This window comes from Convolutriloba macropyga, chromosome 4 (genome assembly GCF_964194025.1).
Source record: "Convolutriloba macropyga chromosome 4, txConMacr16.3, whole genome shotgun sequence".
In the NCBI taxonomy this organism is placed as follows: domain Eukaryota; kingdom Metazoa; phylum Xenacoelomorpha; order Acoela; family Convolutidae; genus Convolutriloba; species Convolutriloba macropyga.
This window is the reverse complement of record NC_134471.1, coordinates 68,720,753-68,747,443: the sequence shown is the minus strand read 5'-3', so window position 1 is coordinate 68,747,443 and position 26,691 is coordinate 68,720,753. Positions and strand designations below refer to the sequence as shown.

The window sequence follows — 26,691 nt, the reverse complement described above, 5'->3', positions numbered from 1 at the left end:
ATTATATATATATATAGATATATTATATATATATATATATATATATATATACATATATACATATATATATATATATATATATATATATAATATATATATATATATATATATATATATATATATTAATTACAGCACTGTAATTCTCCACTTTCAAAATAATTTTTTATAAGAATTAAGGTGTTTTTTATTGTAACAAGTATCTAAATTATGATGCATTTCTCAAAGCAGTCCTCAAAAATCATTTGCAAGAGATATCCTCAGCTGACCCCAAACACCAATTAAATCCAGCAAAAATTTTGACATGAATTACTAATTTAAAAAGCAACTGGAGTCATCATACGTTACCAAAGACTAATACACGCAAATAAACACAAGTCTTATTCGTTTAACGATGAAAAATCAGGTAAACAGACACACACATAAATACACACATATGCACACACACACACACACTTACACACACACACACACGCACCAACACAAACACAAATTTGCCGTAAAGGAGTAGACAGAAAAGTTAACATGATGTGAACCCACGAAAAACATGCTAGAAAGTTTTGAGTAACAGCTAAAAAATATTTTACTGTGAAAAACTTGACCTCTGCCAATCCACGAAGAGCTCTTGAAAGACATTGCCGACAAACTGCCGAAATAGCTGCAAAATAAATTTACGTGTTAAAAATATTGCAACAGATACTGTTTTTAAAAGTAAAAAATTACTAATTTTTCTTACTCTTGGTCGGCATGCTTTACTATCATAGGAATTAATTGGACCTTTTTCTAACAATTGACTTAAAAGCAGTAAAAGCACAGTGAAATGCGTCATGAAAAGATCAAAAAAGGATCTTTTGAAATTTGCGGTGTTAAAAATGCAAAACAGACATACGTCATGCAACGAGACAAAAAAACATAACCGGGCAACTCCACTACATATCAAATAATTTGCATTGACTAAAAGCTGGATATAGAAAGAACAAGAATTAAAATCCTTTTGAATTGAAAAAAAAAACAATAGCAACGCAAAATAGCCACGCTGAACATACAGTTTCGCAGTTCTAATGCCTTGCAGTGATCGATGCCTAAAAACGACGACTAACAAATGCTCCCTTTTGCTTCCTTTGATATTTCAGCGTAACTGAAATTGCCTCTCAAGTCCCAATTCTTGATGACCTCAAGAATTATCAAAATGCGTTAACACCAATACAAAAGAAATAATTTTCTGAATCATAAAAACTGAAAGAACGTCACTACTAACGCGCCAACTCAAAGGAAAGATAAGATAACTTTATGCTCAAAAACCAAACAAAACATGCTCCTTACATAGAAACATAGTGAACTAAAGATTAATAACTTCTGGTGTTTGAAAAAAAAATAAAGATGATTATGCTGGGATGGAATATTAGAAATCTCGATTAGGCGAGGCTAATTTTGGTCTCCAATAGTTGGACTTTTTGCAACTATTTCTCGTAGGATTTACACGCAGAGAAGAATTAAAACGCTTACAGACGTACTTCAAAATTTGCTTCATGCTACAATGTACTCAAGTATCCCTAGCATTTGTCTAAACAAGATAATAGTGTACAGAACAGAAAAAACATAGCTGGCAGATTGCCAGAAAATAGCCGCAATAGCTTTGTAGATCTGCAGTCTAAAAAAACAGTAAAAAAGACTGACCAAAAAAATTCGTCTTTTCATTGAAGGCTGATATGTTATATTTTGATTAAAAATCTGTATAAGTTTTTGCTGCCTCTATTAGCTGCTCTCAAATAACCGTCATTTAGAGTGACACAACCCATTTGAATTTATCTCTTTGAATTAAGTAAATAAAAGCCAATTTCAAAGTGAAGAAGTCATTTTTGAGAGTGAGGTAAGTCAAATGTGACCAAAAAATTTAATCACCCGAATGAACGAAAAAACTCGCTCCACTAAGAGCGAAAAATGACGTCACACATGCACTTCAGTCGAAATTTCATGAATGAATGAACAAAAAGCAGATTTAAAGTGGTTGTGACGCCATATGGTCGTAACAAAAATCGGGATGACGAAATAAAAAAAAACATAGCAGGACGTACAACTCAAAGAATTTTCATTGACTCAACAAAAAACGACCTGGAATGAACTATGAATGGATTGGAAAAAAACATTTAGAAAAAAATCCGATCCAAAAAATCGAAGAAAAGTAAAAACCAAAGTGAAATTGCCGCATCTGAACAAAAAACCACTAGCGAGAAAGCGAATTTTTGTTCAAACGCCGTTTTCTCACTCTACTTTAAAATTAGAGCGAATAAAATTCACGCCGCAAAACCACTCGCTTTCTTGCTCCACTTCCTGTTTCGGCGTGACCAAAATCACCACTCCAATTTGACTTCAAAGACAGCGCCCCAATACAATTCAAATTCTTTGAATTGTAAAAAACCAAGAGAAGCGCAATAATAGCCCCAGCTATCGCTGTGCGGCTATTAATATTATTGTAAATTTTCAGCAATTCAGTTTAGTTCTGTTCCACAGTTATGCCTACATTTTTCTCAAAGTTACCCACGCAAAAAAGCTCTTAACTATAAGGAATAAAGCATTTTTTTTTTAAAATTAAATTTTTCTCGCACATTAAAAAAATCCTTTTCTCGGATATTACCGAGATGTGCAAAAAATGATTTGAAATGTATTTCATTAACTCATTATCATATTAAGACTATCGTTAGAGACACTTGAGTACTTTATAACGTCATGCAGATTTTGAAGTCTTTAAGAGCTTTAATTGGTTTTCGCAGAATTCCACAAAAAAGTTGATTAAAAAAGGTTGCAAAAAAGTTTTACCTAATAGGTACCAACAATTAGCTACGCCTAATACCCTTCGCCCCGAATTTATATAGAGAATCATAAAACAGCCATCACATGCATCTCATTAAGAAATTAAACAACCGAACAACCGAGTTCCACTGACGTTCAATGAATACTTTGGCACAAATTGCCATATATAAAATAAAAAAATGATCAAAAAATTCTTCTGAAGATTATATCTACCTATTTTGAGTAGCCTGATTTAGTGGTCAACTTCGAACGAGGATTATCAATTTCTTTGATTTTTTTCAACATTTGTACTCTGACCCATAAAGTTACTGTGCTCTACCATATGCTGTAATCGCATATTGACGAACTATTAACAGCTGTTAAAAAAGAAATCAGGAATAATTGAGTAAGATAGCAAATTGAGACGGATACGGAATCCAATATGAACATATTGACTCTCATGAGAGCAAAAACTAAAAAACTCTCGAAAATCTTTTTCAATAGCAGATATAAATAAATCAAAAACTACTCACAGCCCTCAGAAGCTGAGGGAGATTGAGATTGAGATTGCGTGTATGTGGTCAGCGGGGTGGTCTTGGCACATTGATGGGCGGTGAAGGAGGCATGGAAGCACTTGGGTGCACTGATGCCTCCCGTTCTGCCCTCCCAGTGGAAGAATATGATGATTTCCCTGTCCTGCATGTACTGGGCAATCGGCGGAGGCACTAAAACGATTGCTCATTAAGTTCACTTTTTATCACAGCCATTGAACTTAACTTCAATTCGAGATATATTACTGATTTGAATCATAACATTTCTTGAAAAAAACTCGGCTTTCAAACTTGTTTCGCGAAATCGGATAAAGGTTTTGTTTCATCGGACACAACATAAAATCTCACCACATATAGATTTTCTTAAAAGAGCCCAAAAGTTTCTTATGTCTTCAAAAGCTAATTAATCTATTAGAAAGCTATAAGATGGATCTCTGTTATTGTTCCAACATTTCCAAGGAAAAGGAGAATATATATACGCCCGGCTGATTTTTTTCTCCAGTAAAAATCAGCATCATTTTTTTTACAAATTTTAGAAACAGAAAAATGGTACCATTAGAAAACTAAGTGTATGCAGAATTTGAATCGAAAATCAAAATGTCCAACATTGGAAGCCAAACTCGCATACGATCCTACTAATTTGTCCAGATTAGAGGCCTTTTGGTCAGATTTCAACATAACTATTATAAATTATCTAATTGTTCCATATACATTAACAGTTTTACAATAAATGAACTTTGAAGGGGAATCATTTGTTTAGTCCGATCTAATGTTCAAAACTATTTGGCAAAATTGGTGCTAACTTAATCAAATGTTTTATAATTTTGAGCTAATTTCAGCTAAAAAGACGCAATGGGCTTTATAGGTCATTGAATCTAATAAAGCAGTTTCCACAACTAATATTATTTCATTGCAGTCTTCTTTCAGCTTAAGTTATTACCCAAAATTTGCAAAAAAAAACATTATTCTCAGGATTGCTGGTTTGGATGTTCTTTCAGTATTTTTCATTTTGTTATCAACAGTTTTTCTCCAAAAACAGATGTTATTCTCAGAATGTCCAGTCTTTAGCAGCCTCTCGTCAATTATTTCTCAGAGCAATTTTATGTGGCTATAGTACATCATGAAACTTTTCGTTTATAATCATTGCAAGCAATTGGCTATATAATTTATGGAAATGCTTCAGAGAAATTTTTACAAGATTGCTTCTTTCATTTGAAAAATCTTTCCAATTGTTCTAAAAAATTGTTCTAATAGATAAAAAAATGTATCAAATTTTTTGGCCTCAAAATTTTTCGACCAAAATGTTTACTCTTACAAGGCTTACATTATCGATATAATTTTGCTGTTAGTATAACATCTTGTAGTTTTTACCATTTCAAAATATTTTTGGGCATAATCATGTTTTGTGAGCAACTATTCAACTTGTTTCCGATTACATCACAGGTTGCTGAATTTTAACTTGAATTCGGATGCATAAGATTACCTAAAATTAATCACAATAAAACTAACTTTTTGTCCTGATGATTTAAACTTATTTCATTTTATTATCATTAACCATTACACTTGTTTCAAGCTGTCTGCATTCATATGGAATACAACTCAAGGAAACGCTCGGCTTACGGTTGTTAATATTAACAAAATACAAATCCAAACAAAACTGACTAGACCTGAAAAACATTTTTTTTCAAATACTACGATGAACTCTATCAATCAATGAGCAGGAGTCGTTTTGACTTTAGTAAATAAATTGTTGTTATTGATTGATAGGGCAACAAAGCACAAAGGGGATGATGATAGATAGCAGTACTTACTGCCTTCGTCAGACAAGTAGGGCAAGTGCACTGTTGTGTAGGGAGACTCGTCAAGACTCTCGGGAGAAGGCACCTCGTATTTCTAAAACAGTAAACAACCTATAATCGATCAGAATTTAAAGATAAACGTGATTTTTTAAAACTTTTTGAGCAGTTAACAAAGCAGCACTACGACCAAAGCGACAGTGATACTGAATACTTTGTCGGCTGTCCAATAACTGCGCGCAAAATTTAACTTGAACTTGAAAAATATCCTTAACAATTGCCGAGCAGTCGTCGGTTAAGCAAAATTAACCGACTGACGTCGGGCGAATTGATCTCAAAGGACATTAGAGCTGTTGGCATCGTCAGTAGCTAACTAAGGCTTACGGAGTCTAGCTATAAATTAACCGAAGAGCGTGGGCGGAGTGGGGGTGAGTAACGGTGGCGGATCGTTGGGGTTTCGGGTGGGATGAGGTTGACTGGGGGTAGTGTGAACAAAAGAACGCTAAGAACCGCCCTTCACTCCTATAATTTATGTCTTCTAGACAGTTTGGCGAGTCGCATAAATTGAGAAGAGTAAACCATAAGGCTCTAAGAGAACTGATCAGCCACTTAATTTCCTCGGTCACTTAATTCCCTCAGGGTTCTACCTCTTTATCCCGTTTTGAGGAGGAAAACTCAAATGGTAGAAAGAAAAAAAAGATATCAGACAAAAAATCGGTAGTACAAAAAGTCGCAAAAAGGCCAGCAGGATTAATATTATTGCTGCAAACTTCGTTCCCGAGATAATAACGAAATATGGAAAGTAGTATGATTATAAGTTTCCTCATAAAAATGTAAATTATATGGCAAAAAAAGGTTGTGTTGAAAGAGGCCACAAATTGAGCTTCTGAAGTTAGAAAGTACAATTAAAGTGAATCAATAGCAGAACACCGCAAGATAATTGTTTATTTAAATGTTATCAATCAAAATACCCGAGCACACAACTAACTAATTGCTGCCAAAAATTACATATTTTAAACTGGCTACAAGTCAACTACAATTTTTTTATACTTTTTCGAGTTTTTTTTGATGTCCTGTTTTTTTTCAAAAAAATCCATAAAATCCTCTTCCTGACTGGCAGACGAATTGGATCTTATGAGCCACAGAGATGAACAATTTCACAAAATTTAAGAAAGAGAAAACTATTGGCAATTAAATTGTAAATTTTGCCATCAGCTTTCTGAATGCCAAGGTTAATAAAAAAGATATATAGTGAGAAAAAGGACCACAAATCTTGATATATAAGAGACAAGCAGGTGCATTCTAAGGAGTTAAACAACATCAGAAATTTTAAATCAGCGAGACTTTCGCTGAAGGTTCTTGGTGTTTTTATCTTAACAGTCGATGAAAAAAATATAGAAAAAGCTTTAAGGCTAAAAATGACGCAAGAGCCCAGCTGTAAGTTCAAAAAAAGTCTTATTGACCTCGTGAACTCAAAAATAAAAAAAACTAATTTGGAAAAAAAATCTGACAAATAGGACTACAAAACAACTCTTTCATTGCAGAATTAAGCAAAAAAATAACTTACAGTTTGGGAATATTACAGACAAAAAGAGTGAAAAAATTAGTCAATTGATAAAAATTTTAAAAACTAAGCAGAAAATAATAAAAAGTTGGTTAACTTCCTGACGTCAAAATACTTAATACCAATTGGATGCTATAAAAATTTATCTAAACTAAAGACAAAAAAACAATCTAAATAAAAAACGACAACTATTTTTAAAAATTTGAACAAATTGTCTGCTTTTTGTGTTTAATTGAAAATTACCAATAGACACCTCAAAAAACAGAAATTAAAAGAACACATAAATTGCGCAAGACCTACAAACCAGCACCGACGACATTTGAAGCCCTGTTTATTTTTTTAAGTTACAGAAAAACTGAACAAATTGGGGTTCGTAAACTTAAAAAGTGAGCTTTTAAACTTGACTTTAGGCCTTCCGAGCGACATTAGTACACTATATACTTGAAAGAATACCAACGCTCACTGAGGGACTCTTATAAAATTAAAGCCATGACTTTAACTGTTTATCCTGTTTTGAAAAATCATCGAAAAAGTCATATCTTACAAAAAAGACAGAGCAGTATTGAAGTCCAAATTCTTTCAGTATTTTACAGAATGTGTTTAAATTTCAACCCAGTCCAGATGTCAAAATTTTTGAGAGTTTATTTGAAAACATTTCCTTTTCACAATAAAATTAATATCTTGGAGGTTACTTTGTGTATTGCACATCTTCGAGACGCGATGAGCCTCAGAAACTGCTCAGTACTCTAATGCACTCTGACCTTACCAGCTTGCCACTTTTAGAATTGAAAATAATGTTGCGAAAAGATCTAAAAAACACAGTTTCACCAATACAAATCCAATACATTGAAATGTGTTCAATAAGCCAAAACAACTCCACTTACGCTTCGCTTATCTATGATCATCACAAATAAATTATAAGTAAGATAACCAAAATTATAAAATTTATTATAATTATAAAATATTATAATTATAAAAATATAAGTAAGAGTAAGATAACCCTTGACTTTTACTCTTAATATATTTTTTGTATCTGTTAGGTCAATTGTGCAAAAGCACTCTTTATTACTTCGTCGATCAACTGGACAGCATGACCAATATTTATGGACTCGAGATGTAATCTTCAACATTAGTCGATAGCTTTGCCCGTATTACTGCTATGGTGAAGAATATGAAACTCACGCACACTTCTAAAATGCGCATATTGGACAACTTTTTCCGCACTTATTGTGCTTTCACGTGATCAAACCGCCCGCTTCAACCCATCAATGCCTCGCTTCATCGGACAGCAGTAGCCTCTTTTGCACGTCACAATTAATGTTTGTGATTTTGCAGCATCAATTATTTCCATATTTCCGCATGCGTGTACTAAGTTTCCTTAATACAAGTATATATTTTAGATCATTTTGCTTGAGTCTAAGATCATTTTTGCTCACAGTAAAACAGATTTACTTCGGGAACACTTCACTGCATGGATATCTATAACTATCGTCAGCATACCAAGGGAAACAATTTTAGGATATATTTTAAAATTGTGTTATTTTAAAGCATAGTTACTTAATGAGCTTTAAACAGCAAATAATTTGTACCCGAGGTTCATAAATAGTATGGGAAGCGGAACGCAGTAAATTGGTAACATTTTTCTCTGAAAAATGATACAGATCCAAATTTTGAAAATACTTTTATAATTGGGAAAAGAGAATACCTTGCACATGGCCGAAATATCGTTAGCTTTGCTGGGTCCTAGGGCAGTTACACTGATGTACGTCTTAGTATATGTCTCTTTAGAAGCTGCTGAGATTGAGTTGTCCGTTGAGTCTTTCACACACTCAAGCATATCTGCTTCACCCACGACAAGGACAGAGAAAGTTCCAATTTCATCACTCATGTCCTCGCCTGGCATCATGCTGAAACAGCGAAATACTTCAATGCATTACGTTGCCAAAAGTACTATTAGGTCGAGTAAAATTACGCCACTGTGTAAGCATTATCAGCGCCCATGTTTTAAGATTAGGTTTATAAGCGTGCGCGGACAACACTAACAAAAGAAAAAACTAGTTCAAATAAGCTCAAAAGTGGTTATATCCGTCACTTTTATCCACACCTCTTAAAAAAATACTATTAAATATTATAAATTTAAACTATGATAATTAAACATTGGCTATGATAGTATTTATTTTTTAAAAACATATTTCAGTTCTAATTACCATCTTAAAATAAATTGTGTCGACGTTAAGTTAAATTAGTTGAATGAAAATGATTTTATGCAACAGTTTGCAAAAAATATGCACTGAAAAAGGTCCGCTATAGAAAAGAAGTAAAGTTTGTATGTCACTTTTGATCTATCAAACATATTGGGCAGCGACAATAACCACACAGCTTGGACTGCTGAAGAAACAGTTCAGCCATTTAATCCAGATTTAAACCAGACTGCGCTTTCATAAGTTTTCACAATCTTTTCAATTTTATAACTTTTCTTCATTTTATGACTTCATTTTATCCAAAAATGACTTTTCATTTTATCCAAAAATGACTGGCAGACAGAAATTTGGATTTAAACCGGTCATTTTCCTAATACGTCCATTCACACGAAAAAACGTGCAATTATTCCTCATAAGAGAAAAATTTTCGACTGCGAACTGACACGAGAATTTTTTACACGAAAAATCGTGTGATTATTCATCACACCTGAGAAATTGTTCAATTTGACACGATAGAATTTCATAGTGCACAGAAAACGAAAAAATAGCCGGCAGATTGCCGGAAAAGAGCCGCTTTGGCCTACCATGAATTAAAACAACTAAAGAAATATGATTGACAGATCGACCACCAGATTTTTAATAGACCACTAGACTTTTTGGGTTAGATTCGGACTGTCATTTTTGAGACACATTTGCTCTACAAGGAAAAAAACCCTGAGTTCAGAAGTCATTTTTTGAGTGAGGCAAGTCACGCAACTGACCTAAAATCAGAAATGACGTCACGAACACAAATTTTAACTGCAAAGCTGTAGAAGCCAGTGCAATCATTGAAAAAGTCAATTCCGGGTAAGACGAAACAAAAATCTGTTAGACGATTTTAAAAAAATAAGGAGCGCAATAATAGAATCATGATAATTGAATCATGATAATTGCAGTATTTAAATCAATATTTCCGATTGACCACAACTAATTATATGCAAATTGATTCATAATATTAAAAATCACTTGACCGCTATTATTTCTCCTGGTTATGGTAAAAAAAATAGATGGTAAATGATGGTAAAAATTTGAATTCGCACTTTCGTGTGACGATTAGATCGGAAACATCTGCTTCATCTGTGCTTGAGAAGGTCAAATCCATCTTCACGTATGAGTGCGCATTCGAGCATATCTGGACTCCGTAATTAGTGGGACCAGATGGGAATGCAGGGCCAGACTCAATTGCCACACCGCTCATAGTCATGTTAGAGGACCTCACAATGGTGTACTGTTGATCGTTATCCGTGAATGGTTCAATTGTGATCTCAGTGTCATTGGAATTCAAGTCACCGCCCTCTGCTTCGAACCGTTCCTCGCAGATACCTGAAAGTGGAAATTACCTGTGCCATTTGTTCATATTACTCTTGAATTTTGACAACAAGGAAAACACCACAGCTTTTCAATCTTACCAACAATTTCTCAATTTCTAAGAAGTTAGTGTATTACTTCGTGTCAACTACCTAAAATTCTTAAGCAACCACGAGAAAAGCAAAAGAGAAATAGTATTTAACATTGAAGAATTACGTTTACGCGACAGCTAACTTTTGGCTAGTTGTATTTAAAAAGAATGCCAAAAATATCACGAGATACAAGATAAGCATTCGTCCTACAAAATTCTAACAAAATAAACAATCGTCTCACAAGAATCTCGCAAGATCAATATTCCTCCTATTAGTGTCTTGCAAGTGATGAACAAATTTGGAGATGATTGCATATGACGAGAGTAGTGTAAAATTGTATTCCAATAGTGTAAAACTTGAGAGCCCAAAATCTAAACATTTTTGAGACAAGTTCATTAACAACCCGTAATAATCAAAAAGTGAAAGCCACATTTTTTCATCTTTTAATGTCTCTCCTCAACTGTTTTATATGTCTGACGCAATTTGTAACTCTAATTGGTAGATAGTTCTATCTCAGTTACGTGATAGATTTTTTGACCATAAATAGCTAACGCACTCAATCATTCGCTAAATGACATTTAACAGCAATTGTAAGGCAACTGAAGATTACTCTAAGCCCTTTTCAAGCTTCTCAGGTTAAAAGCGGACGCCCATATATTTAAGGATGTTACTAACAAAGCGGAGCAATTACCACGCAAAAAAATGTTAGTTTTTTCGAAAATAGCTTTAAAAAAACTATTTTTTCATTGTTTTCTTATGCTCAGCTTTGACCTTGATGTCAATTTTCATTCTCGTTGGAATGACTTGTTTTCATTTGCATAAATAGCTATTCGGTGACAAACGATTTTCCTCTTTATTAGAATGAGTTTTGCAGATTTTAATTGGAGGACTTAAGTTCAATTGAGGATCTTTCACTTATTACTACAAATACATATGTTAATGGGATACGTGCAAGAGAGCCGAGTATAAAGAGAGCCGAAAACAAAATTAATTTAAAAAGAGCCGAAAATAAAAGTTGCCTTTAATTACCCGAAATTGTTGGTTGATTACCAAGAAAAGTGCTTAAGTGGGTTAATTGGTCTCATGTTCGGTTGTGATAGTTTCATATCAAGTCCATAAGCCGCTAATGCATGGCCATGGCCCGCTATAATTTGAAGATAATTATTTATTAATTCGCTTTCAGTTTCTTTTACTAGACAATATTATCATTCCTCAAATACTCCGTTGTGATTGGCTGAGAATTTGGTAGTCTCATTTCAGAAGGCAATTTAATTGGCTGCAAAATCTATCGACTAATAATTTAAATAAATTTTCGGCTCTCTTTCAATCGGCTCTTTTTACTTCGGCTCTCTTACAAGTCACCATGTTAATGTTGTTTTAATTTTTGCGGGCCACCGCCATGCGTCAGAGACTCATGGATCTTGATATGAAGCTATCCATCACGTTTAGGAGAGCCAAATTTATGAAAGTCTGACTGTAGGGGTGACGTACAACTATGCCGACGTAATACTATGCCGATTATAACAGTGCCGAAAATTTATTCAATTTTTATCTTGATAAATTTCTTAACCAATCATGTCATTTTACGGAGATGGCGCAAAAAATTATCGGCCAATCAAAATCGAGAACCATTTTCGGCATTCTTATAAAACTTATTGTTTATTAGTACAAGAAAATTGCAGAGACAAACTTAAAGTAAACGGTGGTAATTGCGGGCAATGGCCATGCCTCAGCGGCCCGTGAGACTTGATACGAATCTATCAGAGCCAAATTACTGATCAGCTTGCACTGGTTGCTTTGAAAATAAATTCCGCTAGCGTTTAATTGATAATTACACACTAAAAAAAGCTCAGGTAAATTTACCTTAAAGCACTTTGTTAAGGTAAAATTAAGGTAACAACCTTAATTGTTTACCTGAAATTTACCTGAAAAATTAAGGGGGCACCACCTGAACTTTTACCTGAACATATCTTAACTTACCTTAAAAACACCTTAAATTTTTACCTTAATTTTTAAGGTAAATTTACCTTACCTAATTTACCTTAAAATATCAGGTTAAATTTAAGGTATTTTTAAGGTAAATTTCAGGTATTTTTTCAGGTATTTTTACCTTAAATTTTAAGGTAATTTTTGCGCGTTTTTCAGGTAAGTTTAGGTAATGTTACCTTAACTGTTCAAGTGTGTTTTTCAGGTAAATTTAAGGTATGTTCAGGTAAAAGTTCAGGTGGTGCCCCCCTTAATTTTTCAGGTAATTTTCAGGTAAAGTTGAGGTAAGTTAAGATAAGTTAAGGTAGGGCAAAACTACCTGAACGTTTCAGGTAAGTTAAGGTATTTTTTCAGGTAAATTTACCTGAACTTTATTTAGTGTGTAATTGGCATTGGAAGATTCGGCAATTTTATAATCATTTCTAGAGTCAGCGATCTCAGATGTCGGCATAGTTTTACGTCGACATTATTGTACGCATTTTAACCGATCATGAGATCAATTTACCCGAAAAGTATACTCTTCGGGCTAATAAAGTAACAACTAAGGATAAATCAAGACAATTTTCAGCTTTCGGATCTTTTTGAATCAAGTTTGGCGCCGTTTAACCTCTCCTCTCTTGAATCGACCTAAATAATTGCTCAAGGATTCGCGTGAAATCATTGTGCATAAAAAGCAAGAAGTCCCAAATGAAAAGAAGAAAACTTATTCGAGAGCATAAAAAATATGCCTTTATCAACATTTTGTGCCTCATATATGTTTATTAGACAAGTTACACCTACGACGAGCCAGGTAAATGGGGTTTTTAAAAACGCAATTTCCGCCAGAAAGCAATGTTTAGTTGTCCTACATTAGCGTTAATTTTAAAAAAAGAGAAGATCCACGCCCATTTCCACACGAAAGGAGGGTGCAGCTTCCAATGATATGATCACCTTTGCCACAGCCATAAACAGACAACTCGTCTACCAATATAGGTATTGAGACAGCGATTATGACACCAGTTGCAAGAACAGCAGTATCGTTGAACTCGATCAAGATCTGTCCATCATCAGGGACAGTGAAATGTGTGTACTTCAGTTGAGCACCAGGCACAACGACAGTCAGGCTCTGTCGATCATTCAGATCGTTGAACTCAGTCATGGGGCCCCCACCATTTCTGGAAACGAAAACAGTTCATTATTACGGTCATTGAAATCAACGCACACTGTAGATTCGATAATATAATAAAGCGTAAGTAGCAGTTCATGGACATTATTTTTCATAAGATGTTTAATTTATGTTTAATTCTACGGCATATTCTATAGCTGCCATTAAATTATAGCTGCCCTTTTCAAATCAATTTTCCAACATTAGATAAAAGAACAAACATAGCCGGCAGATTGCCGGAAAATTGCCGGCAACGCGCTTGATGCACATCGGAATTGAAAAAAAAAGAAAAGAGACAAATTGACCCAATTTTTTCTATGTTTCCTTTTCAGTGTCAAAAAGTGGCGTGCAGTGGCGTGCTGATTTGGCGTGCAGTTTCAGTTAAGATTCTAAAACTATACTTAATCCAGCTTCGCGATAATACCTCCGGCTGTGATAGTTTTGAATCAGGTCACAAAAGAAATAGGAGTTCTAGACAAATGGGTCTTTAGAACAACAAAAAAAACTTTGAGAATTCCGGCCAATTAATGCAATTTTTTGCGCTAAACAATTTTTTATTTCAAACGAAAACATAGCCAGCAGATTTCAGGAAAACAGCGCCGTTGACGCGCTTGGTGCACATCGGGATTGAAACAGAAGAATGAAGAATTGACGGATTTTTTTCTGTTTTTTTTGTGTTAAAATGTTCTAATTCGGCCTAAAAATTCAATTGGATTCTTAAATTATACATAATTCAGCTTCTAATTGAAAGCTAATATGCTTAATACCAATGTCAGCTAGCAAAAAATCTGATGAACTTTGGTAATTTAATTCTCATTGAGTTAATGAGCGGTCTTTATCGGTTTATCCCGTCTTTTTTGATTTTGATCTTTTGACTGTGACAGGATTCATTGCAGTGCGTAAAATGAAAGAATATTAAATCCATTCAGTTGAAACAGTAAGAAGTAAGTCAGCAGTCAACCGTCAAAAAGGCAAAGCGAATCGAGAAAAACATATAAGGACACGTCCTGACGCACAATTCAAGGAATTTTCATTCACTACTCAAACAATTAGACCTAGAACGAACTATGAACCAGTTGGGAAGGAAAATCAGATCAAATTATTTTTACAAAAGCAAAAAAGTCAAAATGCCGCATGCGAAAAAACAATAACGAAAAAGGGAAATTTGGTTTAAAAAAACTAGGTCCAGAATGAAATATGAGTTGAAAACCATTGAGAAAAAAATCGGATCCAAAAAAATCGAAAAACTGCCGCATGCGAACAAAAAAATCGTTAGCGAGAAAGCGAACTTTTGTTCAAACACTTTTTCCTTACTCCACTTTAAAATTAGATTGAGAAATTTTCACGCCGCAAAACCACTCGCTTTTTCGCTCCATTTCTTGTTTCGGCGTGACCAAAATCACTACTCCAATTTGAATTCAAAAACCACAAAATGTGTGAACAGATCTTAAAAAAGACAGCGCCCCAATACAATTCAAATTCTTTGAATTGTAAAAAAAATTAGGGGCGCTATAATAACCCGCTGAGAAGCAGAAGCGGCTATTGATTATAGAAAGTATAGCCAACTTGAGAAAATCCAGACAAAAATATTTAGATTGGGGTGTGTGAGGTGGGGTGAGGGAGAAAGGTGGCAGGTGCGTTGTAGGTTAGGAGCACGCGGTATGTAGGAAAGACCTTTTGGTATCAAAGTTTCTCAAAATGATCTTCATTTTGAATATTACTAGAGGTTACCAACTACTGAACAATAGAAGCAAACTGTGTACTCGAAAAGATGAGGCCCAAGTTTCAGCCCAAATTTTCAAGTCATGCACAGATATGCTTCAGATTTAAAAACCAACCTTCATCTTCGAGTCGTAAAAAGGACTAGAATGACCAAAAAAAGGTAAAAACTGGTTAAGCGGAAACTTTTTATTAGGGATCTTTACTGCACGTATAAAATCCTTTAACCTTAAACTATTTCAAAATAAACTGAAGTTTTAAAGTGCAAAAGTCACTTTTTTGAATGATGTAAGTCACGTATGATCAAAATCTATTCACGCAAATGATCTTAAAACCATTGCTAGACAAAGAATCAGAAATTACGTCACGCGCGCAAATGCCGTCAGAAAGAGGAAGAAATCATTCAGAAAATTTGACTTTTTCAGCTTCGCTGCGTGAACAAATGTAAAACGAAAAAGAGCGTCAGAAGCCGAAACAAAAAAATGACAGGACAAGACCTGACGTACAACTCAAGGAATTTTCATTGATTAGACAAACTAATAGCCCTAGAACGGACAATGAGTGAATTGGGAAAACCATTTCCAGAAAAAACACAATCTGCAGATTGCCGGAAAAAGCTGCCGTTGACGCTCTTGATGCACATCGGGATTGAAACGGGAAAAGAAAAAAAGAAGAGATAAAATGACCATTTCTTTCTATTTTTTTTTCAGTGTCAGAAAGTGTTCTAAACCGACGTGCAGTTTCGTTTGGATTCTAAAAATATACTTAATTTAGTTTGTTAACTGAAAGATAGCAGGATTAATACAAATGTCAGCTAGCAAACACTCTGATGAGCTTTGATAACCTAATTTTCATTGACTAACTGACGGGGCTTTTATCGGTTTATCCGATAACTTAGCTCTTTCTATTTTGCATTTTTGACCTTGACTGCATTCACTATCTGAGGTAATTCATGGAGTGAATGGATATAAAAACCATCAGTTGAAACAGTGATTGAGGTAAGTCAGAAGTCAAACGTGAAAGTCGTGACTTATGAAAAATGAGAAACGTGATCAAATAGTAAAGCAAATTAAAAAAAAGGAGAACGCCCAAAAAGAATTCAATTGAGAGGCTGACGGCGGCTATTAATCAGATCACAATTTTTTGTTCGACGAAGTAAAAAACATAGCAGGACAAATCTTGGCGTACAATTTAAAGAATTTTCATTGACTTAACAGAAAACTAGACTTAGAATGAACAAAGAATGGATTTGGAAAACCATTAAGTAAAAAATCTAATAATAAAAATTTTAAAAAACAGTCCAAATGAAAGTGAAATTTCCGCATTTGAACAAAAAATGAATCGAGAAAGCGATTTTTTGTTCAAACACAGTTTTTCTAACTCTACTTTAAAATCAAAGTAAAAAAATTAACGCCGCAAAACCACTCGCTTTTTCACTCCACTTCCTGTTTAAGCGTGAATAAATTCACCACTCCAATTTGACTCCAAAAATGTGTGAACAGATCTTAAAAAGTTAGCGCCAAATAAAAAAGGAGAGCACCTAATTAAAAGCGGTTGAGAGGCTGACGGTGGCTATCAAAAACATATTTTTAGAAAAATACTATGGAAAAGATTATTACTAACATATTTTAGAATCTATTTTTCAGAAAAAAATTTTTAACTGAACCTTCATGCAAAGTATAAATGCTTGTGGCATATCTGCTCTTTTTCAAATCAATTTTCTGGAATATCTGTGCGTACAAACTAACGACTAATGTTACATTTACTGCAACTTGATTTTAAATCTTGGTCTCAGTTCCTGGGAACACAATAGATTGCCGTCACAAGAGTTAAAGAAATGGATTAAAAAAGGAGAGTGCCGGTGACCCAAATCAATTCTCTGTCTGTGGGCACGAAAAACTCATGCTATTCCGCAAAAAATTAAAAAAAAAACTGCAGCAAACAAGACATGAAAAGGAAAATTCGAAGTAAAGCCTAAGCAAGTAACCAAACTTCTCTAAGCTGTACTTCAATATAACTACAGCAATAAATAGTTAGAAAGACTCCGAAATATTCCTCGTAAGCAAAAAACTAACCCAAAAAATCTCTCGGAGCAACAAAAAGGCAGCAAGGTAATCAAAAATAAGTCGGCAAATACTTTAAATTTTATTTACAAGAGCAACAAAAAATAACATTGGCTACGATTTGGATTTCAAAATATCATCCGTTCAAAAAAACCTTATTTCTATAAAACCAGCGGTAAAAAATTAAAAAACACTCAAATACAATTATGTTTTAACAAGCACAAAAACGTGAAGATGGTCAACAGTTTAACAAAATTCGCCCTTTAGAACAGTTCAACAGGTCCAGTAAGATATCCTGTTTCAACTGTTTATAATCAAAAACAGGACAGAGCGGAGTCGATAGAACAAAAACACAAACTTGGGAAACAAAAACAGAATGATTTTAAAAACAATTCCCATCCAATAAAAACAGCGGACGATCAAAACGCGTAAAAAATAGAAACTCAAGAACTTCAAAAAAGTTAAACTTGATTAAAACCAATTAAGTTTCATCAGACGGGTCAGAAATAACCGCAACTCAAACATGCTCGTAGCCTGTAAGGAATACAATAACAGCTAAAAATCATTTATAACGGGAAAATGAAAAAAACAGTTCAAAATAGCAGTTAAAATAAGTCGCGCTCTTTCTCAACCTTTCTTTAAGAAAAAAGAATGACGGAAACACACTCTAGCTCTTATCTCAGTTTTCGTTTTTTATTCAACAAATTAACCAAAACACTTGCTTTAAAGTGCGATATCGACTTTTTCACCGTTTCGCGAACAATTAAACGAATAAAAAGCATAGCCAACAAATTGCCGGAAAATAGCCGCCGTTGACACACTTGAAACAAATTGGGATCGAAAGAGAAAAGAAAAAAATAAAGATAGAAATTGATTGATCAGATCACATTACAGCGGCTAATAATCAGATCACATTTTTTTTTGTTCGACGAAGTAAAAAACATAGCAGGACAAGTCTTGGCGAACAATTCAAAGAATTTTCTTTGTCTTAACAGAAAACTAGACCTAGAACGAACAAAAATTGGATTTGGAAAACCATTGAGTAAAAAATCCATAATAAAAATTTAAAAAAACAGTCAAACTCAAAGTGAAATTTCCACATTTGAACAAAAAATTGTTATCGAGAAAGCAAATTTTTGTTCAAACACAGTTTTTCTAACTCTACTTTAAAATAAAAGTAAAAAAATTAACGCCTCAAAACCACTCGCTTTTTCACTCCACTTCCTGTTTAAGCGTGAATAAATTCACCACTCCAATTAGACTCCAAAAATGTGTGAACAGATCTTAAAAAGTTAGCGCCAAATAAAAAAGGAGAGCGCCTAATTAAAAGCGGTTGAGAGGCTGACGGTGGCTATTAAAAACATATTTTTAGAAAAATACTATGGAAAAGATTATTACTAACGACATATTTTAGAATCTATTTTTCAGAAGAAAATTTTTAACTGAACATTCATGCAAAGTATAAATGCTTGTGGCATAGCTGCTCTTTTTCAAATCAATTTTCTGGAAAATCTGTGCGTACTAACTAACGACTAATGTTACATTTACTGCAACTTGGTTTTAAATCTTGCTCTCAGTTCCTCGGAAGCCAATAGATTGCCGTCACAAGAGTTAAAGAAATGGATTAGGAAAGGAGAGTGCCGGTGAGTCAAATCAATTCTCTGTATGTGGGCACGAAAAATTCATGCTATTCCACAAAAAACTAGAAAAAACTGCAGCAAACAAGACATGAAAAGAAAAATTCGAAGTATAGCCTAAGCAAGTAACCAAACTTCTCTAAGCTGTACTTTAATATAACTACAGCATTAAATAGTTAGAAAGACTCCGAAATATTCCTCGTAAGCAAAAAACTAACCCAAAAAATCTCTCGGAGCAACAAAAAGGCAGCAAGGTAATCAAAAATAAGTCCGCAAATAATTAAATTTTATTTATCAGAGCAACAAAAAAAGTCATCAGCTACGATTTGGATTTTAAAATATCATCCGTTCAAAAATTCCTTATTTCTATAAAACCAGCAGTAAAAAATTAAAAAACACTCAAATACAATTATGTTTTAACAAGCACAAAAACGTGCAGAAGATGGTCAACAGTTTAACAAAATTCGCCCTTTAGAACAGTTCAACAGGTCCAGTAAGATATCCTGTTTCAACTGTTCTTAATCAAAAACAGGACAGAGCGGAGTCGATAGAAAAAAAACACAAACTTGGGAAACAAAAACAGAATGACTTTTAAAAAAATTCCCATCCGAAAAAAAACAGCGGATGATCAAAACTCGTAAAAAATAGAAACTCAAAAACTTCAAAAAAGTCAAAGTTGATTAAAACCAATTCAGTTTCATCAGACGGGTCAGAAATAACCGCAACTCAAACATGCTCCGTAGTCTGTAAGGAATACAATAACAGATAAAAATCATTTATAACGGGAAAATGAAAAAAACAGTTCAAAATAGCAAATAAAATAAGTCGCGCTCTCTCTCAACCTTTCTTTAAGAAAAAGGAATGAAGGAAAAACACTCTAGCTCTTCTCTCAGTTTTCGTTTTTTATTCAACAAATTAACCAAAACACTTGCTTTAAAGTGCGATATCGACTTTTTCACCGTTTCGCGAACAATTTAACGAATAAAAAGCATAGCCAACAAATTGCCGGAAAATATCCGCCGTTGACACACTTGAAACAGATTGGGATCGAAAGAGAAAAAGAAAAAAAATAAAGATAGAAATTGACAGAAAATTTGTCAAAGTGATCTTATTTGGTGTGAAAATTCTGCACATTAGGTTAAATTCAGAAATTACACTTAACTCACCTTCCAAACTGAAGGCTATTAAGACTAATACTAATGCCAGCTTGCAATCATTTTAATGAACTTTGATAACCTAATGCAATTAATGAATTAATGACCGGGCTTAATATTTTTATCCAGTTTCTTTTGATTTTGCTCTTTTGACTTTGACCGTATTCACTACATTACGCGATATAATACGTGAAAGAATTTAAAATCCATTTAGTTGAAACAGTGAAGTTATTCAGAAGTCAAGCGTGAAAACCGTGACTTATGTAAAACGAAAAACGCGATCAAAAGGTAAAGCAAATTTTAAAAAAAGGAGACCGCCTAAATAAAAGCCGTTGAGAGGCTAACGACGGCTATTAATAAAAGACCACCATACCTACCCTACGGTTTTCAAACAAACTCTCGTTCTTTAAACAACCAGGAGCAATGCAAAAGAGCTACGGTCAGCTTACAACTTCTGGGTGGGTGTGAGTAGAGTGGGAGGGTTTCAAGCAAAGGATGGGGACAAAAGATGGGTGTGGGGCTGTGGACGAGAGGGTGGTCTCAATCGCCGGGTTGGGGTGGGGCGGGTGACCGAGGTGGATCAAATTTTAAAGACTAAGAACCACCTTCAACCCTTGAAACTGTCTCCTCGAAACAGTTTCGGTGAATCGCATAGGTAGAGACTAGTAAGGCGTAAGGCTCTAAGAAAGCTGCTCGGCCGCTTCATGCCATCCGAGCGCTACCTATTTATCCCGTTTTTAAGGACGAAAAGTCAAATGGGTCAGACGAAAAATCGGTCAAGCAAAAAATTGCATAAAAAGGCCAGAGGACTAATATAAGTTCTAGAAACTTTGTTTGAGAGCAATTGAAATAAAAAGTCAAATTTACTCAATGTTTAAATTATTAAAACGTTAAAACCTATACCAGGGAGCGCGTGTGTGAGAGAGAAAAAGCCCGTGTGAAATTTTGTTTCATGTGTGATAGGAAAAGATAATGACAAATAAGAGATAATTGGCACTTACATGAATCGGAGACCAATATTGATGACAGTGCCTGTTTGTGGCAAACCTCCAAAAATATCTGAAAGTGATAGAACGAGTCCGTTGATGAATGAGGGCTCAGAAAATTCTGCCGTCTGTAAATCCCCAGGCTGAAACATGAAAGTTTTTATTAATTTTTTTGACGAAGAAAAACTATTTGGTCTTCAAAAATAAAAGTTTTTATCAATAATTTGCTAACCAGCATTTAGACACTAGGAAAACTAAAAAACAATAAATATGGGTGAATGAGGAGGTCAAACTTTTAACAATACGACCTTCAGTGAATCACCTATTTAGAGACTAGTGCTGCAATAGGCTCTAAGAGAGCTGCTCAGCCACTTAACTGCCTCCGGGATGTAACTGTTCATCCCGTTTTTAGGGAAAAGTTTAAGGGGTCAGACGAAAAATGAGCCAAGCCAAAAATCGCTTGAAAAACCACAGGACTAATATAATTGCAGTAAACTTCACAAGAGAGCAATTAATTAGCAGCATTACATTATGAGAAAATCATCGGCTCTACGATGAATTCCGAAATAGCTAATAAAAATGGCTGGATCGAAGGACGAATTAATCGCTGTGAGCCTTTGCGACTGTATTTTGAAAACAAAAATCTTAATGGCAGCTGAGATATTTGATGCTCTGATATCATCATTTTGCATAGAAGCTGTTGACCAACTTGCTATAAGATCGATTTGACAATAGTGAATTCACAAACTTTGGTTTCAGCGGTAAATTAGCTTGGAAACATGTGAGCTAAAGCTAGAAAGAATCGTTGAAATATTGAAGCCTGAGCTTCAACACTCCGCGACAAGAGGAGGGCGCGCTTTAAAATTAGGACTAAAACTGAATACTTTGGTGATAAATTAAAAATAATATACAACACATTGAGTTTGTGACGTGTAGTCTCTTTTGTACTTGTTGATTGTCTCTTTCCATTGTAAGCTGCATTGTTTGATAGGAAAATCTTGTGGGGTGCCGATTACTTGTTTAAAATGGATCAATTTGATTATTGTGGTACGTGATAGTGTTCTGAGATATTATTCGTTATGTTGCGGTGGCTTGGAATTTAAAAGCTATTTGGACTTTTTTTGACCAAATGTACAATCACCCCACCCAACGAGAGAAAAGGGTTAATAAAATTATTGCAAGTTGAATGACTGGTTCTCAGGAGACGAATAAGTGAAACATTTGGTGATAATTCTAATAAAGATTTGAATTATGTTGGGTTTGTTGCTGCGCTCCTTGTGTTGATAAGTTCTTCTTCATCAATGACTCTTGACAATTTTACTGCAGGGCAAGTTAGTTTACCTGTTGCTGTGTGAATGTTAAATGATCTTGGTATTCTGTCGGCTCCGTAATGACATCTTATCCGTCTGAAGGGCCAAATACCTCTTGGCGTAAATTCGTTCAGAATCCAGACTAAATCACCCGCTTTGAGTTCTTTCAATGCTCTCTCCATTTTGCTCTGCCTATTAGGTCTGATGTGTACTCTCTTTGAAGACTTTTCCAGAAGTGGTTCAAAAGCGTTTGCGTATAGTTGAAATCTTTCTTCCTGAAAGTTTTCAATTTCGCTGTGAGAGGGGCTAAGGCTAGATGTGGTCGTCGAAGAGTGAAGTGGTTGGGTGTCAGGGCTCCTTCGTCTTTTTATCGAAAGAAACGTAAGTTATGGGGTGGGAGATTTGGATGCCTTCCGTTTCTGTCACAATTGTTTGGAAATTTTCTGTTTTCAGTTGCTGACTTTTTAAGATTATGAGAAGAGTTCTTTTTGCTGTTTGAATTATTCTTTCCCATATACCTCCGAAGTGTGGAGCAAGCAGTGGATTTATTTTCCAAACTATGTTTTGCTGCGATAATTGTTGAGCAATAGAGGAGTTGTCGATGCTGATATTATCCAAATTCATGACCTCTTTCAATGCTGTAAAATTTTCGGAGATTAATATTTCTGTGTACCCTCTCCTTGATACAAAACGTCTAATTGCAAGTAAACAACTGTCGCTGTCTAGGGACAGCTTTCTCGATGTTATTTTAGAATTAATTTATTTATTTTCGAACAAATTTGTGCTAAATTTTTGTGCTAAAACAGTGCTAAAACGAAAATTCAAATTAGTTATACTCATGGTTAGAGTGATAGTTCTGTGCCACCGATTTACTAACTCAAACTGATGGTTTTGGGCAACGTCTGAAGCAAAAACGTGAAAAGATGAACATGTGTGCTTTGCTTTTAGCTGAGAATAGCAGAAGACGGAAGTACACCACAAATCAGTCGGTCACTTCAAACTTTAAAAAATGTTGCCCGATTTTTCACACTGACAGCAGACACCAGTCACAATCTGACAGTTATTGTTTGAAACTACACCTTTTAAGGATTTGGCGAAAAATAGAACAAAACTAGCTACAAGCAAAAAGTGGAGGACATTTTTCAGACAAAAGCCGCAAATATTCAGCGCGTAGTGTTTTGAAAACTGAAAATAAATGGAGAAAATGGCTTGAATGGCATCACAGTACTTTCAGCTTCGAAGTTGAGCCAAAACTGATTTTTTTAATTTGATTTTAAAAGCTATTCCATGTTCATGCAGCTGATTCGTTTAATCTCTGGAAATCGAATAGATATGTTTACTTACCATGAATGGAACGACTACTGATAGGTCGGTTATTGGGCTGCCGCCGATTACATATTGGGCGATTTCCACTTCGTACTTGTGGGCGCAGGGCTCACCTAGTAAACAAACAACTTTTTATTAACACGGAAATATATACAAACGGGTTGCACGATATTTTACCCATTGCCAAATTACCAATGCTACAAAAATCCATTGTTCCCTTTGATCTTTTCGTTAAAAAACGATTACGAATTATCAGTCAGCGTTACAAACGTGCTTTCACATACTTCAGTGGATAATTGAACCCATTCATGGTTGTGATATTTTCATAAAAAGTCCCACGAGCCGGTAAGAAATGGCCAAAACAACTTGTCTTACATTTAAAACTTTGTGAACATATTATATTACTTTTGAAATATTCTCTTTGGGGAAATATTAAGCTAAACAATTTTTGTTATAATTTCAACAATAGGGTAAAACAATGGGTCTATTTTGGGTATTTTTTGGTATGATGGGTTTTTTGGCAGAAGATCACTTATATTAAATAATGGTTACCTGAAAAAGCGGACATAAAAAAACTTAAGGTAAACAATAAGGCTCAGCAATGTGCGCTTGCATATAATGTTCCAATCGCGCTAATCCACGTATTGACTTACTTTTCTAGCAATGTGGAAGAGATAGGATACTTTTAAAGATTCACTTGCTGTTGAAAAAAGCAATTGGCGTGAGTTACAAAACTTTTCTAAATACACCATAAAAAGAATTATTTAGCTCCTCATTAGAGGACCGATTAGACCGGTTATTAATGAGACTACGATAACATGTAGCATCAGATAAAATCAAATACAAACAAAAAACTTGCACTTCACTACAAAGCAGATGGTAATAAGATTAGGTAACAAGTCAACAAAAAGTAGAAAAAGGAGGAAGTTCAAATAGGCATTGAATTTTTTGAAATCAATTAAATTCAAAGGCTTAAAAAACAAAAATTTTAATTCAAAACCCTAAATAGATTTACATGTAACTACTTGGGAAGATAATCTGCCATTAGAGAGACTAAGTCATAAAACTACCAAATTACACCAAAACAGTCAAAATGCAAAAACTTACAAATAATAATAGAACTGGCAAATTGCCAGAAAACAGCCACCATTGATTCCCAGAGGATTTATTCTCGATTGGGATTGAAGAAAGGGAAAAATTGAAAAATGAGTTTAAAATAAATACATTTTTAAGTGCGGAATATTTAGATGTCATTCCGTAGTTAGAAGTACACCGCTTTTTTAATAAGGGGATACAGGGGCTAGTAGCGGGCATCCTAAAATGGGCTTTATGGGTTTTCCCGTATCTATTGCGGGTTTCGTTTTAATGGCTCATTTCGTTTTCATTTCGTTCATTTAGATTGCTCTGCTGAGCAACTGCTGTTCAAAAACCCAAACTAGCACAGAGAAGTCATAAATATTTCAAGCAAAAAGGTGAACAAGCTGTGACTTAGGTAGAGCAGAAAACAATTTTGTTATTCAACGAAGTAAAAAAACATAGCAGGACAAGTTCTGACGTACAATTGAAAGAATTTTCATTGACTAAACAGAAAAACTAGACCTAGAACGGACTAAGAGTGAATCAGGAAAACCATCTTTAAAAAAAATCAGATCAAATAAATTTAAAAAAAAAAACAGAAAATCAATGTCAAATAGCCGCATGTGAACAAAAAACCACTAGCGAGAAATGGAAAATTTGTTCAAACAAAAAACTAGGCTTAGAATGAAATATGAATGGATTGGGAAAACTATTTAGAAAAAAAATCCTATCCAAAATATTGAAAACAGTAAAAATCTAAGTGAAATTGCCGCATGTGAACAAAAAAACCACTAGAGAGAAAGCAAATTTTTGTTCAAACACCATTTTCTCACTCTTCTTTAAAGTTTGAGCAAAAAAATTTACGCCGCAAAACCTCTCGCTTTTTCGCTCCACTTCCTGTTTCGGCGTGACCAAAATTACTACTCCAATTTGACTTCAAAAATAATGAAAATATGTGAACAGATCTTAAAAAAAAAGACAGCGCCCCAATACAATTCAAATTCTTTGAACTGTAAAAAAATGACCGCAATAATAGCCGTCTTTTTGACTGAGATGGGGATGGCCAATAATAAGAAAACCCGAAGTTTTGAAGCCATTAAAGACATCAGCTGTCAAATGAAAAGATAATTTTATTGACTTCGGCCTCATAAAAACATTAAAACGCCGATAAAAATTAGAATCGTTGAGGTTCGCCGAGTTAAAGCCAAGTTGAGGTAGAATACCTTCAGAGGTTATAAGGTAAATTAACGACACCGTATAAAGCTGTTTTACTAGCATGATGAATTCAATGGAGATAAAGCAGAGGTCAAGTTAAACTACGTTAAGGAGTCACATTTACCTTCATGTCAACTTCAATCGAGTATTTGCGGAGCTTTTGTTTTTGTTCTTAAGTTTATTCAATGTGTAACAGTCCCGAGTCTGACATCAGGAGTGAATGAAGTTGAGTTCATATAAACAAATAGTTGCTGATAAATGTAAATATGAAGTTTTTCAAGACAAATTTGAAGTTAGAAATTTGAAGTGAGCTATAGGAATTCTAGCTGGATGGGCGTTTAGCAGAGTGAGAAAAATGAGAGTTCTAGCCGAATGCTCGAATTTCATCGGAAAATTATTCGGATTGGTTCATATTGAGTAAAAAAAACAACCGCAAGAAATGGCGTCGCTTCATTATCATTTGTGTGCGGTCGGGGTTATAAATTGTAGTTGCGATAAGACCTGATTTAATCTAATCTGCACAATGAATAATCTATCCTCATTATTTTCTTTTTGCATAAATCGTACAGCAGAAAACTTTGCAAATAATCACGCAAGTGCTATTTGGCTAACATAATGTCCTCTTACTCGAAGATCCTTTGATAATATATACCAAAACTGTATTTGCTAATTTAATTATTTAATTATGCTAATTTCAACTCGGCTTAATCGATAATTCAATGGGGGAATAACTGGA

The 26,691-nt window shown here is 34.4% G+C and overlaps 1 protein-coding gene across 1 annotated transcript in view; it reads right to left on the bottom strand.

The window, feature by feature from the left end:
- Positions 1-3,312: 3,312 nt before the first annotated feature.
- LOC142338148 (uncharacterized) overlaps positions 3,313-26,691 on the bottom strand; it is a 127,701-nt gene continuing 104,322 nt past the window's right edge. Inside the window, exons 33-39 of the mRNA XM_075387784.1 lie at positions 23,682-23,776; positions 21,043-21,170; positions 13,255-13,478; positions 9,979-10,261; positions 8,404-8,605; positions 5,150-5,231; positions 3,313-3,512 (exon numbers count right to left, since the gene is read on the bottom strand). Of these exons, the coding sequence (XP_075243899.1) occupies positions 3,313-3,512; positions 5,150-5,231; positions 8,404-8,605; positions 9,979-10,261; positions 13,255-13,478; positions 21,043-21,170; positions 23,682-23,776 (1,214 nt within the window). The remainder of the gene's footprint in view (positions 3,513-5,149; positions 5,232-8,403; positions 8,606-9,978; positions 10,262-13,254; positions 13,479-21,042; positions 21,171-23,681; positions 23,777-26,691) is intronic.